This window comes from Asparagus officinalis, chromosome 5 (genome assembly GCF_001876935.1).
Source record: "Asparagus officinalis chromosome 5, Aspof.V1, whole genome shotgun sequence".
Lineage (NCBI taxonomy): Eukaryota > Viridiplantae > Streptophyta > Magnoliopsida > Asparagales > Asparagaceae > Asparagus > Asparagus officinalis.
In genome coordinates this window covers 41,727,321-41,746,365 of record NC_033798.1, presented here as the reverse complement: position 1 = coordinate 41,746,365, position 19,045 = coordinate 41,727,321, and the positions used below count along the sequence as shown (strand labels likewise).

General features: G+C 40.7%; 1 protein-coding gene across 4 annotated transcripts; it reads left to right on the top strand.

Moving 5' to 3' along the window:
- On the top strand, positions 6,354-18,344 carry LOC109842923 (amino-acid permease BAT1 homolog). 4 transcript variants are annotated; one of them, XM_020411840.1, is made up of 9 exons: positions 6,356-6,493; positions 6,743-6,929; positions 8,611-8,871; positions 10,123-10,141; positions 10,221-10,440; positions 10,526-10,707; positions 11,124-11,413; positions 11,501-11,630; positions 17,841-18,344. In XM_020411840.1, the coding sequence occupies exons 2-9, from the start codon at positions 6,811-6,813 to the stop codon at positions 18,183-18,185; spliced, it is 1,566 nt and encodes a 521-aa protein (XP_020267429.1). In that variant the 5' UTR covers positions 6,356-6,493; positions 6,743-6,810; the 3' UTR covers positions 18,186-18,344. The 4 variants fall into 4 exon arrangements, with proteins under 4 accessions (XP_020267431.1, XP_020267429.1, XP_020267428.1 ...); XM_020411839.1 differs by having other exon boundaries at positions 6,356-6,646; XM_020411841.1 differs by having other exon boundaries at positions 6,360-6,457.

Below are 19,045 nucleotides of genomic sequence, written 5' to 3'. Positions count from 1 at the left end.
ATTCCGTTGCAATTGGTTTGTCGGTTCGTGCCGAGCTGAGCAAAAGGGACCTATAAGCAATTTTATATGGCTACACTCATAAGGGTTGGGCAATGCAGAACGACCCATGCCATAAAATAAGTATAGGACAGCCCTACCTTTGGATTCTCGTTACCGCGATAGATTTTATAACACAAACTTCACAATCCATGATAAATGCGGGCAATCATGGCAGGAAGAAGGGCATAAGAACGGCCGTGCGCTAAACATACGGCTGGGAACACCACTTCCATTGGTAGCAAGTCAAAGTTTCCAGAAACAACAACGACTTGATGAAGCCATAACATGAAATATCCCGCTAGCAATGCCTTGGAAGAGATTGGCTCCCTACTTTGAAAGAAATAACTCTCAAATATGGTACCGACAGGGTAACCTTGTTCATTCGATTTTGATATGCGATGCATGGGTGGATGAGCAAGTAGCCGTCGTGATAATTCATTTGCATCACAAGGACCCAATGGCACCACTGGATCATTCTTGTGCTCCAAATTCTTGAAGAGATAATACGTCCAGATATTATGGTTGACGAGCTTTTCACCCCTCTTATTGAGCCATCCTTCCACGTTCATGCAAATGTGGTAATAACACATTACCTCCCAAAAGGTCTCTACCACTTGGGGTGTCCTTTTTCTAGAGTAATTAACTCTCGTTGACCTGGGATGTATTACTCATTTGGATAATTCCCATTTGGCAACCCGGAGACTTCCTCCATCTCATGAAGAGCAATCCCTATTTCTCCATCGGGAGTAAAGAATGTGCGGGTTGTAGGGTTATATAACTCCAAAATACCAAAGAATTGGTGAGAGTTATTGACTAACCCGAATTGTGTTTTCCCTGATGGGTGCATAAAGACCAAATCTTTGCAGGTCTTCTTGATTCTCCTGCAAAAATGTATTCGGTAACACGAGGTCACCATTGTGTAGGACTCCAGTAAGACCAGCCAGGGGTTCTAAAATCTTTAGCAAGAAATTGACCCGTTTGCTTAAAAAACGCACGGCAAAAAGCGTTAGCCTCCTCAACAGTCTCACCAACAGGAAGCTCCTTTTGAAAAAACCTCGGGTGCAATCTGGTGATGTAACGACTATCGCTGTCTATCTTAGCACCACTCTGGGAAAAGTAGCCACATGTAACCCCATCTTGTGTTGGGGTTAAATCCCAGTCCATTCTCCTGGGAGCCGAAACGATCTTTAAAGCGTTAAGAGAAACATCACGTTCCATTCGAGGCAAGAACAAGTTTCGCCCATTCACGGTTCTGAGCCATTCATAAGTCCCGATATCCAACAAGTCAGGATCCTTTGAAGAGTCTCCGAATAAGATAATAGACTTCACAATGGGTTCACGATTAATGGACTCTAGGGGAGTATCAGTGATCATGTGTCTAAATGTGGAGATTGAAGGTTCAGAAAGAAGATCCACTTCTTCTGGTTCCCGTTCTCCAAACAAAGGAATACTTTCAAGAGTAGAATAATGAGGATGAGTTGTAGCCACCTGATTACCATCCTCTCTGAGATCACCATGTTGGGAAGTGGAACAGAGGGATATACAATTGCATAGAAAGACGAAACAAAGTTAGTCTAGAGCGGCAGTTACGACCAAAAGGCACGAAGGTTATTTCAGCAATGAACTTTGAAATTCATTCAAACGATGAACCTCGTGTTACAACAAAGTGTCAAACTTAGTTGGCCGAACAAATTTCATTCATTCAACAAACCACGATAGAGAGAGTGAGGCTTGTCAGTACAGCAAAGTTCGTTGGTGAAAACGATGTTCGTAGATCATCATCTGAAGACCAGGTTCGCCAATCCAATGAACATAGTCGATGAAAAGACTAAGTTCATTATATAAACGAATTTTGTTTAACAAATATAGAGGATGACCCTCATCAGGATAACTAACGTCGTCGGACATGTGAAATTTAACTTGTAGATAAGACTCCTCAAAAGATGAGACATGTCATGGAGACGAGCCTCATCGATGACGAGACTCATCAAGCCAAAAAGACATCATCTTTATGATGAGTCTGGAAGAAACTGTTCATCTTCCTCAAGAAACCCAAGTCTAAAATAGATAGGGCTGATATCTTTCAGAACGCGAATTGTGAGTTTAAGATCTAGTACCTGAGAAAGTAGGCAGAGCAGTGGGTTCATGTGAAGAGCCAGCAAACTTCTTGCCCTTGCTCTTGCTTCGATCTACAGCGGTCTTGGGGGCCATTGATTTCACTTAAAGGACACGCTAAGAAAGAAAGATTAAAACTTTGGAAGAGGAGGAGTTCAGATAGCCTAAACGACGAAAGGAAGAAAGGACTTCTCATATGATGATATCCTATATATATAGGGGCGGGAAAAGGTCGAATCAAAGGTCGTAATTTTAAGTTGAAAAAACATTTGATGAGATCTCTCCCCAACACGATCTGCGGACGGGATTCATGGAGATCTCTAGGCACCAGCTGGCAACTATTTATTGGGTCTAGAAAAGGTGTGTAACAGCATTGCTGACTAGACCACAAGCTGTCAGATGACTGTTATCCTAACGAAGCTCGTATAGAAGGACGAACTCTAGAATGAACTTCGGAGTGAATATCCATGTTGAACCTCGTAGTAATGACGAAGGTCACGACCGAACTAGGTTCGTCAGATGAAATCTGCAAGTTCAAGATGCCTATAGGTATTCAAAGTTTTTCAGACTACATACAACCTAATTCCAGTCTGAAAACTTTGAAGGGGGTTTTGTAAGCATTCAAAAATGCCAAAATTCAAAATATGAAAAGGAGGGTTAGGAAAACAAACCTCATCTCAATCAGAGGTGAGACTCATTGTTTAGTAAAGATCAACCTCGAGAACGTGGGTCGCTGATTAGTATAGCTCAATAACAAACAACGAAGCTCGTTGGTAAAAACGAGGTTCAGACTTGAGGCTTGTCAGTGGAGATGAGGTTAGTCTAAGAGAAAGTCACTACGTAGTTGGACCCAGCTATCGACAATGAAGTTCGTTAGTGAAGACGAAGTTTGTCAGACGAAGTCAGTGAAGACAAAATTCGTCAGAAGAAGTATGTTTATTATAAAGTTTGATTTGTAAGACGAACCTCACTGCGTATCGAGGCTTGTCTCACTTGACGAACCCCGTTTCAATTAAGGACGAGACTCTTCATACACGTGAGATTTAGTTGTAACGGCTCTAAAGACTTAGTCAGCCACGTGGGCTAATCTTCAGGAGTACGTTATAGCATGCGCTGAATTAGAGGAGGAAGTTACCCCCTTTACCCGTGATCTTAGCACGTCAGTTACGTGCTTAAATCCTATAAATAGCTATGGATGGCTACAGAGAAAGGGGTTAGAGATTTTAGACTTGGACTCCAAGAAGCATCAGAGATCAAAGCTCCTGCGTACGGATCCGGAGTTTGAACCTCGATTCCAGCCAGCTAACGAATGTGAGAAGCTCTAGCAATTTTGGTTTGATTGTCAACGGGAGGCAATCTCGACTCTAGCATCAAGGGAAGCATCTTTTCGATACCAAGAACCCACGTTCAAAGAGAAGCTGAATTAATCTTCTCTTCATATGTAATCGAGAGAGAACATGAGTGATTGTAAGGGTTCGTACAAAGCGATCGAACCCATTTCTTAAAACAAGAGAATTAATCACACTTCAATTTTTCGACTCTACAGTTATATATCCATTCTGTGCTTGGAAATAATAGATATGTTGAGAAGGGGAACCCTTGCCATCGAATTGCACGAGGTTGAGTAGCTTGAACTTCGGAGGATAAGGGACGACATCCCATTCAGAAGGATAGGGCCTAGTCACCCCCAGTTCCTTGAAGTTTCCTTGCAGCTTTAATGCATCCAGTTGTTTCTGGAAGGCCTAGTCTCGCTCTTTCGTGCGAGGGTTGGATTCAGCCTCCGATGACTCAGATTGAATATTAAAGATTTCTTCCTCCTCGTCCTCTTGGTTCTGACGGCTAGTTTCTTCAGCAGTGGGTGAAGGTTGCTTACGCCTTGATCTAGAGCCCTCGGTGGTAGATTTATTCTTCTTCTTCTCCTTGAGGAGTTTGTCCACCATTTCTTCTAAGCGCCTGATAGACTCTTGTTGTTGGAGATTAGTTGATTGTTGCTCTTCCAGCCTCTTTGTCATGTCTTCATCATTTCCTGCCATGTGAGCTCTTGCCTGTTCACTTTGATCGGTACTAGAAGGCTGAGATGTTGCGATAGCAGAGTTCTGAGACTCTTCATTGACATCATCAGATATACTAGAAAGCCTTCGATAGTCCAAAGGAATCATTACTTCGGTACGGGTACGAGTGTGTTGATAGATACTGTGTCCTTTAATAGGCGCTCGTCGTAACCCTAGTGAAAATTTAGGGTCGGAGGATTCAGAAGAATCAGCTGAAGCTTTACCTTTGCCTTTACCAACCATGTTAATCATCACTTCAATATGACTATTCTTAGACACTTGTTTCTTGGGACGAATGCGCCTTCTTCTGGATATCAAAATTGCCAATGGTTTAGACAATCGTTCAAAAACCATGGATTTATATGGCGATTCGCCACATGAGCACCGGGAAAGCACTACGGGGATAAGTTTCTCATAGCAGCAATGAGATTGCATCTGACTCATGCTTCGATTACGTGTGAGGTAGTCACGGAGATCAATGGTGGAACTACCCCCAGTCGATTCTGGCAATTTAGTTTTACCCGAGCAAGACCCTCTAAATGATAAAGATTGACGACCTTGGGTAGCTGTACAAACTTTGTCTTTCATCTGTTTATGATGAGGTTGGTTGGTTGAACTAACTTGATGCATTCCCCTTATCGTTTGACTATTATCTCGTGGTTCGTTGACGAGCCTGAGTTTGGTCAGCTCGAGCACTCACTAGAGTTGGTCGAACTTCACATTGAGAACGAGGTTCATTAACTGAGCTTGTTTGGGTGCGGGGATGAGGTTCGTTATTTGAACGTTCCTCAGTCAATCAACCCTCGGGTTGATCTCCTTTTGGTCAATAGTGGAAACCGTCCAACGAGACCAATGGTCGAGCCTTTTTGCAAGCTTGATTTTGTCATCGACGTTGTCTTACACGTCTCGAAAGGGAGCAACAGCAGATCCTGCCTCCGTCAAGACCGGGCGAGGTTCAACAACAATAGCCAGAGTTTGGCTAGATTGATTAGTAGAAACCGAAGCTTGATTAGGTTGTTTGACAACCCACTTCTTAGCCCGACGGCTAGTTTTCAGAGCCTCCTCTTTAGGAGGCAAAGATTTCTCTCCGAGACTAACTCGAATTGAATCATCAGAAACCACATGGGCTGAAGTCTCATAAGAGACTCTACGACACTTTCGCGCCTTCATGGAACTCGAAGTTCCAGAGGAGAGGAACTCCTCATACTTGGATTGGTCGAACTCGATGATAAGAGTTTCAACCTCAGTTTCCACTGCAATCTGATCTGATTGCGCCACCACCAATTTATCGAAGAGAACAGCTTCTCACACTGTGGTTGCCATCTTTTGTAGGGTCGAAAAATTAAAGTTGATTGATTCTTGTTTTAAGAATGGGTTTTATCACTTAGTAAGAACCTTTTACAACCACTCACTCTCTCAATTACAGAGGAAGAGAAGATTGATTTGACTTCTCTTTTGTTTGAGGTGGATTCTAGGTGGCGAAATGATGCTTCACTTGATGCTTGAGTTGAGATTGCTTCCCGTTGACAATCAGAAACAGATCGCAAGAGCTTCTGATAATGGCTTGGGCTGCAAGAACCAAGATTCAGGTCTTTACCACGTAACTAACATGCTACAATCGTGGGGTCGTGGGCGTAACTGACTCCTGAGATTTAGTCCATGTGGTTGACTGAGTCTTCGTGGCCATTACAACTTGATTTAATGTGGGTGACGAGCTTTGCTGCGTTGGCGAGCCTCGTCTTTGATACCGAGCCTCATTGCGTGGCGATCCTCGTCTTTGATACCGAGCCTCGCTGCGTTGCGAGCCTCATCTTTGATACCGAACCTCTCTGTGTGGTGAACCTCGTCTTTGGTGTCGAGCCTCGGTATGCAGCAAGCATCGTCTTGATATCTAGCCTCGTTGCATGGCGAGCCTCATCTTTGAAAATGAACTTCGATGTTTTCTAGCAAACTTTTGGATGATGATCGTATTTCTTTTTGTATTTTTGGACGTCTATACTGACTCAAGTTAACCTATGTTCATGTAACTTGTGTTATCCTCCCACCCCAAATTTCTGACTCCGCTACTGTGTATTGCTCTTTCCTTAACGCAAGCAATGTCATTATAATAACGTGACTTCTGTTCTGAACTTCGGCATTCATCAGCAAAATATTTAATAAGAATTTGTCAAGGACCTTGCTTCAAAAAACACCATTTACGAAAGCTCTGTCCATAGTTCGAAGGACGCCACCTCAACTTGCCTTGCTCAGCCGTCAGTCAACCCATGCTTTTAGCTGTAGATTCGTCTGTATGAGGATTCTGTCTAAAATTTTACATTTTTCCTTCCAAACTCGTTTTCATAGGTTATTGCTCCGAGAAAATAAAATTTTATGAGAATATATATTATAAAGAACGAAGAGTAATAAAAATTGAGGAAAGATTGGTGGTGAAGTCTTGAATGGTATCAAGTATCTTTTTGTTTGGTTTTTGTTGAGATAAAAGGAGTTAGTAGGAGTCTATTAAGTAACTCTTTTGTTTTGTTTTTGGGCTCTTGTAGAGATCAGAGGAGTTAGCGTTAGAAATCTCTCTCTCTCTCTCTCTCTCTCTCTCTCTCTTTCTCTGTGGATGGGTTGGGAGAAGGAGAGCAATGACTCTGCAAGGATTGATATCAAAGCTGGATTGGATTCAGGGACAGCAAGGCTTAACGAGCTCGGTTACAAGCAAGAACTCAAGCGTGATCTCTCGTAAACATCTTTCTTCTCCTTTGATTTATATTTATTTTTTATTCTTTTCGATGAATTTTGGATTTTCGGTTTTCGCCAATGATTAGGATTAATGGGTTTTTATTGTGAAGCGATACAAGGTTTAAAATTTAATGGCTTGTCTAAAATTTCTGATTTTTGTTTCGTGGATTTTGATGGAAATACCTTATAATTGTTAACTGTTTTCAATTTTTAAAATTTTTATTTTATTTTTTGATTGATGGATGATTTCATTCTTTTTCCGCTCATATGGCTCATCTTATTGATTTGTTTTCTTGATTTTGAATTAATGAGTATTATATTGTTAATCAAAACGCTATATCTGATATGTTGCGCCTCTTTAATTTTTCCTCATTTATTTCAGATTTCTGATTTGGGGCTGCTGTTAAGAAATGCCTTACTTTGTTCACTATGGTCTTATGGGCAATTTTGGAACTGATTTTATTGATTATTTCATTGATTCTGAATTTTACGATTTATTATTAATTAGTACTCTGCCTCTGTGCTACTGGACCTTAAGGTTTTCCTCTGCTTTTGAGTTTTGACTTGTGGGTGTGGTTGGAAATACATCATCTTTTATACTGCATCTTTTATACGCATATATTCTGTTCATGTTTTCATGACGGCCATACTAAAATCCATAGCATTGCTTTTCTTTTTTGATGAGTTTGAATTTGAATTAATAAGTGTTGTTATTAAACAATACCCAGTTTTTCATTTGTTGGGCATTTTAAATTATTTCACATTCTAAAAATTTTAATGTATTGTATTGTCGGAAATGCCTTATTTTTTTTAACTAAACTCTATTTAAAAAAAATTATTTGTAGTTTACAATGATGAAATGATCATCCCATTCATGAGATCATATGGGCACTATCAAATACAGATTTTATTATTTTTATCATAATTTGTTTCCTTAGAATCTTATTAATCAAGTATTCAATGGGGTTGAGCAGCCTATCTTTTCTTCAAGACATTGTCATTTTTATCTGAGGGCCTTGGTTCAGTCCTTACTACTTTCTGTTGGCAATACTCATCTCCAAACTCTTTTCTTTTCGTTCATTCTCTGAGATTTCTTCTTGCTTTTTTTATAATACATTGAGCTTCTGATTTACGAGTCTTTTGCTGCCATACTTAATTTAGTTGTACAGGTTTCTATTCATTCCTTATAATTTTCAAATAAGTGATGGTTTTAATTTTTAATATTTTCTTCAGTTTTAAGTATCGAATAAATGAGTCTAATTCCACACCCCATCACAGTTAATCCTGCTTCACTTTTCTTTGGGAGATATTCCTTCTATTGCTTATACTGCATGATTTGAACCCCTTTTTCTCATATTTTAACATCTCAGCTCCTGATTTTTAATTTTTTATTTTTTCTATTTTTGCGTGTTTTTGGTAACAACTTATATATACAATTTTTTTAAAAACTTTATTTTGGTTTTTATTGCCAATATCCAATCTATTCATCCTTTCTCTATTTTCCGATTTATGATGGTCCTTGTTCTTGGTCTCAGTTCCAACAAGCCAACTTAGTACTGTTCTGATGTTTCATTTTCCCTGCAACAAATTGCAATTAATTCAAACTCAATCTTTATATATTTTCTTCAATGCATACATGTTTTTTAAGTATATTTTCTCAAAATGAAACTCTCGTTCCCAGGGTGTTATCAAACTTTGCATTCTCCTTCTCCATCATATCGGTTCTCACTGGTATAACAACATTATACAACACTGGGCTCACCTTCGGTGGTCCTCTTGCTATGACCTATGGATGGTTTATTGCTGGCTTCTTTACCATGTTGGTCGGCCTCTCAATGGCTGAGATCTGTTCATCGTATCCAACCTCTGGTGGTCTGTATTATTGGAGTGCCAGGCTCTCGGGGATGGACTGGGCGCCTTTTGCATCCTGGATGACTGGATGGTATACATAGTTAACTATATTATAGTCTCACGTTAGTAAGTCTTAAATGTTTCTGTTTGTTTTTTATTAGTTATATAACTTCCCCCTTTGGAGGATTAAAAAAAATCCCAATGTAGTATGTTTTTTTTTTCTGATTCTAGGTGCTTGCCTAGTTAGATATCTCGTAGCAGTTAATTCTTTTCTTTTGCCTTCAGTTACATCTTTGTTGTTCATATGTGTGTGCATGCTGGTATGTGCGCACATTAAATATTGGATAATGACCCTTTTTCATTTGTCAATGAAATTAAGCGTCTGGATTAATGTTTTATTCTATGAATACTGTATACTCCCATTAATGAAGTATTATGTTGTATAGGATAATGAGTTTCTAGTCAAGAATCTTTTGTAAAGCACATAGGAAATACATTTCTCTATAGTCGGGTATCCAAAATTCACACAAGACAACTGAAACTATCTGTAATGCAAACACACAACTACACTAACTCAAAACAAGCAAGAAAAACTTATACTATATTCAATATTATATTCAATGAGTAATTACTTAACCCTTTGATTCAGTAAAATGGCATTAAGCATTAATGAGAGATAGAACCCTTTGATTCAGTAAAAGCATCAAGCATTATTGAGAGATAGATGGTGTTTTCATTATGATGACATTTTCGGTTCTTCTTCGTATATGTCTGTTTGATGATTCTAAGATATTATTCAGGGTATGATGTACTTGGTTGTTGCAATGACCACAGTTTATGTTTATGTATATATTTGACAAGAGGTGGATTTTTTAAGATGGAACAAAGCATGATTTTCTATTCTACAGTGAGATCTTTGTCAAATTCCTTGAACATTATCTATTTTCTTGCAAAAAGTAGTTTATAAAGGCTTATGAACTACTATATGCTGCAGATTCATGGCTAACTTTAAATTATTGTTCAAATTTACTGGTAGGAACATAGTTGATCTCCATAACTTACGGTCCAGTATGAGTAATATTGGAATTGAGAAGAGAGACTTTTTATAAAGTGAAACTTCCTTCTGTAATTGTAATAAGATAGTAAGAAGTTCTTTGCTGTCATACATTTTGTATGAATTTAGATTTGAACTTCCTATAAAGAAAACCTTTTTCTTGTTTTGTATCTTTCTCTCTAAAAATTAGTTTTTAGGTCATGGGGCTGAAGTAAAGTAGTACTTTCCTTTCTCTTTCCAGATTATTCTCTTCTAAATAATTCTAATGTTTCATTTGAATTTATGCAGGTTCAACATTGTCGGGCAGGTAACTTATTGTCTATTAAAGGCCTGTTTTAAATGTAATGTTATCATCTGAGATATTAAAGTTGATTCTTTTTATGCAGTGGGCTGTTACTACAAGTGTAGATTTCTCCTTAGCACAACTAATTCAAGTGATTATACTACTTGCCACTGGCGGAAACCACGGTGGAGGTTACCTTGCTTCTAAATATGTCGTCATAGCTTTTCATGGGGGGATTTTATTGATTCATGCAATAATAAACAGTCTTCCAATCACATGGTTATCTTTTTTTGGGCAGTTAGCTGCTGCTTGGAATTTTTTAGGTAAGCATGCATACACTTCTGGCAGTTAATATGATCATTTATTTAAAGACGGAAGTTAAATCATAACACGCTGAATTTTTTTCAGGTGTTTTTGTCCTGATGATTGTCACACCAGTGGTTGCAGCTGAGAGGGCAAGTGCAAAATTTGTTTTTACTCATTTCAATGCTGAGAATGATGCCGGAATTCATAGCAAGCTGTACATATTTGTGTTGGGGCTATTAATGAGCCAGTATACTCTGACAGGATATGACGCGTCTGCTCACATGGTAAGATCTAACCTTGATAATTTTGTTTTGTAGATACAGTTTGGTGCATTTTCAAATTTGAATTTTGGCTAAATGTGCTTGAGTTCTTGATAATTTATAGTTATGGCCATTATCTGGTGACTTGTCACAACATGTTAGTGGGATTGTACTGTTGTAAATCTTTTCTATCATTTAATTTGCAGCCTTTGCTTTAATCACCCATTCCGACACCTATAATTTACTTATTCTGGTTAGCTATCTAAGATTTCAAATAACTTTTGTTATGGGTAATCAGAAAGGCTCGTTTGATATAAAGGATTAAGGTTACCTGAGATTTTATTAGGAAATGACAAATCCAAATCATTTTATTTTATTTTTCTTACCAAGACATCGGTTGGAATTGTTCTAACATGTTATTTTCAAACTATACCTTTTAGACAGAAGAAACAAAGAATGCAGATGTAAATGGACCAAAAGGTATAATTAGCTCCATCGGCATCTCAATCGTTGTTGGATGGGCCTACCTCCTTGGCATCACATTTGCAGTCACCAACGTACCATATCTCTTGAGCAAAGACAACGATGCTGGAGGATATGCAATTGCCGAGGTTTTTTATCTTGCATTCAAGAGTAGGTATGGACATGGACTTGGGGGAATCCTTTGTTTGGGAATTATATCTGTTGCTATATTCTTTTGTGGTATGAGTTCAGTTACAAGCAACTCTAGGTAGGTTTAAAATTTTCCATCGTATAAGATACATTTTAATCTTAAGTTGCATAATAATGTAGCTAACTCCTCTTTGCATGTTTTCAGAATGGCATATGCATTTTCTAGAGATGGGGCAATGCCATTTTCTTCTTTGTGGCATAAAGTAAACAAGCAAGAAGTACCAATAAATGCAGTCTGGCTCTCTGTGTTCATCTCTTTTTGCATGGCTTTGACGGTATTGTAGTTCTTTATAAAGTCTTCCACCATCATAGAGTGTTACTTGAAAAAGCGAAAGTTAAAAAATTTGTATCTCCTAATTAACATTTATGTTTTATTTTACTTTGAAAATTTATACTTTGATTCGAAAATTTATCTTAAATTGAAATGTTTTAATGATTCCATTACCGAGCACCACCTCAAATCAGAAGCTACACCACTCCCAATCTGAATAACAGCTCTGATACCAATTGTTGGGCGTAGAGTCACGCCCACCGCCGCGGAAGCGATATCAACTGAGAGAAAGCCCTGGCTTTCGTTTTCACAAAAGCACAAATCAACCTCTATATTCTTGTTTCTCAAAGGAAACGAGAATAGATAGTGAAATTCTTATTTCTCAAAGGAAACAAGAATCGAAAGTGATATATTTCATCAAAGTGAAATATACACTCTTCCTCTCATCAGCTCTAAGACCGAATATTGAGGGAACCTACAAGCTATGACAACTCACAGATAAAACAAATACAAACACGAGATTTACGTGGTTCGGCTAACTAGCCTACGTCCACGGGAGGGGAGTTTTTCACTATGAGGAAAAATACCAAACTTTACAAGTTCTCTCTTCCTCTCTTTCTTTTCTCTCAAAAGAAATCTACACACCCACTTATTTTCCCCACACCCTTTCCTCTACACCCCACCTCTATATTTATAGGAAACTAAAGGGGGGGATCCGGATGAATTTGGCGGGCACACAAGGCGGGAAAGAGGAGCGCGCGCGGGGAAGCAGGAGAAATCAGCGGGAAAAAATCCCGCCAGCGGGAAAAAATCCCGCGCCGTGCGGCGCGCCACAGTGGGCAGCCGCCCACGAAATCCCACCCAAGTGGGTGGGCCCCCCATTTGTCCCCTGCATCCACACACAGTGGGCAGCCGCCCACGAAATCCCACCCAAGTGGGTGGGCCCCCCATTTGTCCCCTGCATCCACAATTCTCCACCTCGTACATTATTTGATAAACCTCAAATTTTGGACGAATACCAGAAGAACCTCACGAACTCCACCAGAGAGATATCCAGGCCAAACCAGGCCAAACCAGCTGCGTCACTATACCGCGACTGCCTACGTACCCTCCACCAGGATCAAGCTAACCGTAGTTCTGCTATCATTCTCCAACATAGTCTCCACCTCACCTCCATCACCGCCCCGAAGGGCCATGCCCTCTTGGGCAGATCAACACGGGCTGATATTAAGCAAGTCCAAGCAATGCTTAAACTTACTACCTGTGACCACCTTGGTTAACATGTCCGCGGGATTCTCATTCGTATGCACCTTCATGAGAGAAATATCACCATCCTCTATGACATCCCGCACAAAATGATATCTGACGTCGATATGCTTGGTACGAGCATGATGAACTTGATTTTTCGCCAAGTGAATCGCACTTTGACTGTCGCACCACAAGTTCACACTTTCCTGCTCAATCCCCAAATCGTCTAGAAGACCCCACAGCCACAATGCTTCCTTCACTCCCTCCGCCATGGCCATGTACTCAGCCTCTGTTGTAGAAAGTGCTACTGTAGCCTGCAACATCGATCGCCAACTAACTGGAGCCCCATGTATCTTGAATACATAACCAGTAGTAGATCGCCGTCTATCTAGATCGCCCGCATAATCTGAGTCCACAAACTCGTCGATCTGACATGTATCTCCACCAAAACACAGATCCATATCCGCGGTACCTTTCAAGTACCTCAGGACCCATTTCATCGCTTCCCAGTGCGCCTTTCTAGGATTCGCCATGAATCTGCTGACCACACTAACCGCCTGTGAAATATCTGGGCGTGTACATACTATTGCGTACATCAAACTGCCAACTGTACTAGCATAGGGTACACGCTCCATGTGTGCCTTATCTTCCGCTGTAGTGGGAGATTGTTTTCCTGAAAGCCTGAAGTGTTGAGCTAATGGAGTCACCACCGACTTAGCACTTTGCATCCCGAACCTCGCGATCACCCGCTCTATGTAGCCCTTCTGACTCAAGAACAATCGCCGATTCGCCCGCTCTCTTCTAATCTCCATACCCAGTATTTTCTTTGCAGCGCCCATGTCCTTCATCTCGAACTCATTGCTAAGTTGAGATTTCAGCTTATCTATCTCCACCTTGTTTTTCGATGCAATAAGCATGTCATCCACATATAAAAGGAGATAGATATAATTACCTCCACGAAGCTTTCGAATGTAAACACAACAATCATAGTCGCTTCGGGAAAACCCATGCTTCAGCATGAAGGAGTCAAATCGCTTGTACCACTATCGTGGAGATTGCTTCAATCCGTAAAGTGACTTCCTCAAGCGACATACATGATGCTCCTTATCCTCAACCTTGTAGCCCTCAGGTTGATGCATGTAGATCTCTTCATCCAAGTCTCCGTGCAAGAAGGCCGTCTTGACATCGAGTTGTTCCAGCTCAAGATCACCATGAGCAATAATACTCAATAGCACCCGAATCTATAGCTTTCTTTCCTACGGGCAATGGGACCACCTCCCATGTTTGGTTCTTCCGGAGAGATTCCATCTTCTTCTCCATCGCAGCCAACCAACTCTCGCTATCCTTGTCCCGAATAGCTTCCTTGAAGGAGACCGGCTCATCTTCCTCCATCGAGAGTGCGTATTCAACCAAATTAACATGCCCATAGTGCTTCAGGGGTTGATCAGCCCCCAGCTTCTGTACCTGCTTGTATACTTGCCTTGGCCTAGTGGAAGTCAAGCTATCCTCGAGCTGCTGTTGTTGTAGTGCCTCATCTACCTGATTTCCCACTTGAACACGACTAGAACCTGGTTGGTCTTTCGGTTCTATCTCAATAACCTGGGACTCGAGAGTCCCGACGGTATCAACACCACCATCTTTGGGCACCCTAGTAATCATGGACTTCTCATCAAAGGTAACGTCCCTGCTGATCACGAATTTCGAATCTTCTGTACACCAAAGGCGGTAGCCTTTTACGCCCTTTGCATACCCCAAGAAAATTGCCTTCTTGGCCCTCGCGTCAAACTTTCCCTCGTTGACGTGATAGTAGGCGGTACATCCGAAAATTCGGAGCCTCTCATAATCTGCATGCTCCCCTGACCACACCCGATAGGGTGTATCACCGTCCAATATCGAATGTGGAGATCGATTCACTATATAGCAGGCTGTAGCAATCGATTCTGCCCACCATTCTTTGCCCAAACCAGCATATGATCGCATACTCACTGCTTTTTCCCGCAGTGTTCGGTTCAGTCTTTCCGCGACCCCATTTTGCTGTGGTGTAGATCTAACTGTCCAGTGTCTAGCAATGCCCTCCTGATCACAGAACTCCTTGAAGGCACCATCTGTGTACTCTGTACCGTTGTCAGATCTCAGTGTCTTCAATTTCTTACCCGTCCTGTTCTCAACCATCGCCTTCCACTTCTTGAATGTCTCAAATACCTCATTCTTATGCTTTAGGAAATACACCCAAGCATACCTCGAATGATCATCTATGAATGAGATAAAATATCTGGAACCACCCTTGGAAGTTGTCGAAGCCGGACCCCAAACATCCGTGTGCACATAATCTAGTATCCCTCTGCTCTTGTGCTTGCTCCTCAAAAATTGAACCCTGTGCGCCTTTCCATACACACAGTCCTCGCAAAAATCCATGCAAGGCTTCTTCAAATTCTTCAGCAAACCCTCTTTACCAAGCAGATCCAGACCCTTCTCTGACATGTGCCCAAGCCGCCTATGCCATAACCGTGTGTGCTCATATGGTTCTCCACCACTTCCTTCAGCTCCAACTGCTGCATCTCCCGTCACCGTCGTACCCGAGATAGTATATAGATTACCGTGACGAAAACCCTTCATCACTGTTAAGGAACCCCGAACAACCCTCTTCATTCCGTTCTTTGTTACAATCTTGCAACCCCCGGAGTCCAAAGCACCGACTGAGATGAGATTCTTCCGCAAACCGGGAACGTGTCGTACGTTCATCAGGGTTCGAACCACTCCATCATGCATCTTGATTTTGATATCACCTAGCCCCACCGTTTTACAAGCATGGTTGTTCCCCATCAATACGGTTCCACCATCAATGCTCCTGTAGGTAGTAAACCACTTCCTGTTTGGACACATGTGGTAAGAGCAACTAGAATCAAGAATCCACTTCCCGGAGGTATCCTCGCCATCCGTGACGACATAACATTCTTTATTGCTCTCATCCTCTGAAGCGTAGCTCGCCTCTTCCTTGCCTTCTCGTCTTTCAGTCTTGTTGTTCTTTTTCCCACCTACTCTCTTGTTAGGACAATCGACCTTGAAATGCCCAACTTCACCGCATTTGAAACACGCTCGTCCCGCAAGAGGTCTCGATTTAGATCTAGACTTTCCTCCTTTGCCTTTTCCTCGCTCATTGCCTCTTCCTCTGACAAACAGTCCCTGCGCTTGTTCTTTGTTACCACCAGTGGCCATATCACTAGTTGCAATTTTTCGAATATCATCCGCTAGAGCGCCGTTCTAGTTTCATCCATCGATAAAGTATCACCCACAAGCATCAGTGTTTGTACCAGGTTCTCATAAGACTTCGGCAGAGATAGAAGTAGTAGAAGCGCCTGATCCTTGTCTTCCACTATCACCTCAATGTCTTTCAAGTCTGATAAGATCCTATCAAACTTGTTGATGTACTCCCGGATTGACGAGCCCTCCTCCATCTTGCAAGTATACAATTTGGATTTTAAATAGATCTGGTTCGTTAGACTCTTCGTCATGAAGGTGCTTTCTAACTTCAACCACACACCCGCAGCCGTTTCCTCCCCGTCTACCAAGAAAGCTACATCCCTCTCAAGACATAGGATAATCGACGCTCGTGCTTCCAGATCCAGCTCCTCCTAATCCTCATCAGACATATTTTTATGCTTCTCTCTTCCAGCCAAAGGCTTGTGCAACTTTTGCGAAATCAGCGAATTTTTCATCTGCATCCTTCAATAGGAAAAATTATTTTTCCCATTAAATTTTTTAATCTCGTATTTTTCAACTTTACTTGTTTTACTTGTAGAAGTCATTTACCGCTTGTATTATGTCAATCCGCTTCTCTCAGGAATTTTTTTTTAACAATTTCTTTGTGTTTTACCACACAATATTCAACCACCATCTCAGATCAGAAATTTTACCACCTCCAGTCTGAATAAGGGCTCTGATACCAATTGTTGGGGCGGAGAGTCACGCCCACCGCCGCGGAAGCGATATCACCTGAGAGATAGCCCTGACTTTTGTTGTCACAAAAGCACAAGTCAGCCTCTATATTCTTGTTTCTCAAAGGAAACGAGAATAGATAGTGAAATTCTTATTTCTCAAAGGAAACAAGAATCGAAAGTGATATATTTCATCAAAGTGAAATATACATTCTTTCTCTCATCAGCTCTAAGACCGAATATTGAGGGAACCTACAAGCTATGACAACTCACAGATAAAACAAATACAAACACGAGATTTACGTGGTTCGGCTAACTAGCCTACGTCCACGGGAGGGGGGTTTTCACTATGAGGAAAAATACCAAACTTTACAAGTTCTCTCTTCCTCTCTTTCTTTTCTCTCAAAAGAAATCTACACACCCACTTATTTTCCCCACACCCTTTCCTCTACACCCCACCTCTATATTTATAGGAAACTAAAGGGGGGGATCCGGATGAATTTGGCGGGCACACAAGGCGGGAAAGAGGAGCGCGCGCGGGGAAGCAGGAGAAATCAGCGGGAAAAAATCCCGCCAGCGGGAAAAAATCCCGCGCCGTGCGGCGCGCCACAGTGGGCAGCCGCCCACGAAATCCCACCCAAGTGGGTGGGCCCCCCATTTGTCCCCTGCATCCACATGTGGGTGTGTGTGGGGGTGTGTTTTATGTATATATATATGTGTGTGTGTGTGGGCATGTGCATATATTCATTACATTGATACCTGTAACAAATTACTGCTTACGTACACAAGAAGGAGCTTCAATTTCTATCCTTCTCATAATATTTTTAACAAAGTTAATGTCCTTCAACGATATGTGGATTTTCATGTTCATAATTTCTTTTTTAAGATACGATGGTCCATTTTTCTTTGCAGAAAATTGTATATGATATCTCATAAATTAAACTTACATTTTTTGTGATCATGTTCTAAATTAAAATGTTTCTTTTGTTACATACTTGAATATTGTTTTTACTGATACTTATTCATTGCAGTCTCTTGGGAGCCTTGTGGCATTTCAAGCCATGGTTTCAATAGCTACTATCGGTCTCTACATCGCTTATGCCCTCCCCATCTTTTTTCGCGTGACGCTTGCACGCAAATCTTTTGTCCCGGGTCCCTTCAACCTCAGGAGATACGGGGTTTTAGTAGGATGGATAGCAGTTCTCTGGGTAGTGACCATCACAGTTCTTTTTTCATTACCAGTGGCCTATCCCATCACAAAGGATACTCTCAACTACACTCCAGTTGCCGTTGGTGGCCTCTTTATTCTTACCGTCTCATCATGGTTTATAAGTGCACGACATTGGTTCACTGGTCCTGTGACCAACATAGATTAAGAAGTTTTGAGGGATGTATATTTGGGGATGAAAATTTGATCTCCCTCATTCTCTACGTACTGTTTGTATTGTTTCTTGTAGTGGCAATGCACTTCAGTATAAATGTAATTTCTAAATGTCAATGATGTTGATGATATCTTTCTTCATATTTAGCGTCAATGCAATAATCTTCTGTTATACCTGAAAGTCGTATTGAAAATTTTGTTCTCTAGCATTTTAGACATGAGTTTATCTGTTATTGGCCGTAATTGTTTCCTAGTCATTTTACGGATGGGGGCTGATTTTGGACTCAACTTGTGTAAGTAATTTTGGTATATCAAAAATTTTGAAGTTTTAATGAGTCTGCCATAAATCTTCGGCAACCCATCAGATTATATTTATAATGTAAGTGTGATAGATAGGGTTACAATGAATGTAATTTACAGAAGAACCATCTACACGCATATATGCTAACGCTTCCCTTTAATCAAATGGTGAGCCGCGCGCCGATTGGATCATAAGAGCTGAAATTGATAGGACTATAAACCTTTTAAAATATTTCTACGTGCTGATCAATCATAGAAATGTATAACACAACTTCACTCAATGCAACATTTTCTTGAACAAAATGAGAGTAAATCTTAACATGAATCTTAAGATAAAAAGAAAAAAAGAAAATAAATCTTAACATGCTTTGCTCAAGTATTGAGTATAATATTAGCAGTTAGATATATTATAGACCACAAGTATAGGGCAATCCAGAAATATATGCAAATCACGCAATATTTATTGAAACCCTGACCAATCCAGTCGTCGCATAAGCAACACTGCCTACTCTGCTTTTGTGCTCGAAAGAAAATTTGTAGCTTGTTTTCACTATA

Coding starts and splice junctions, on each gene's coding strand:
- LOC109842923 (XM_020411840.1), top strand. CDS start 6,811: ATGGGTTGGGAGAAGGAGAGCAATGACTCTGCAAGGATTGATATCAAA. Junction 6,930..8,610: donor GAACTCAAGCGTGATCTCTC/GTAAACATCTTT, acceptor TCTCGTTCCCAG/GGTGTTATCAAACTTTGCAT. Junction 11,631..17,840: donor CTTTTTGCATGGCTTTGACG/GTATTGTAGTTC, acceptor TATTCATTGCAG/TCTCTTGGGAGCCTTGTGGC.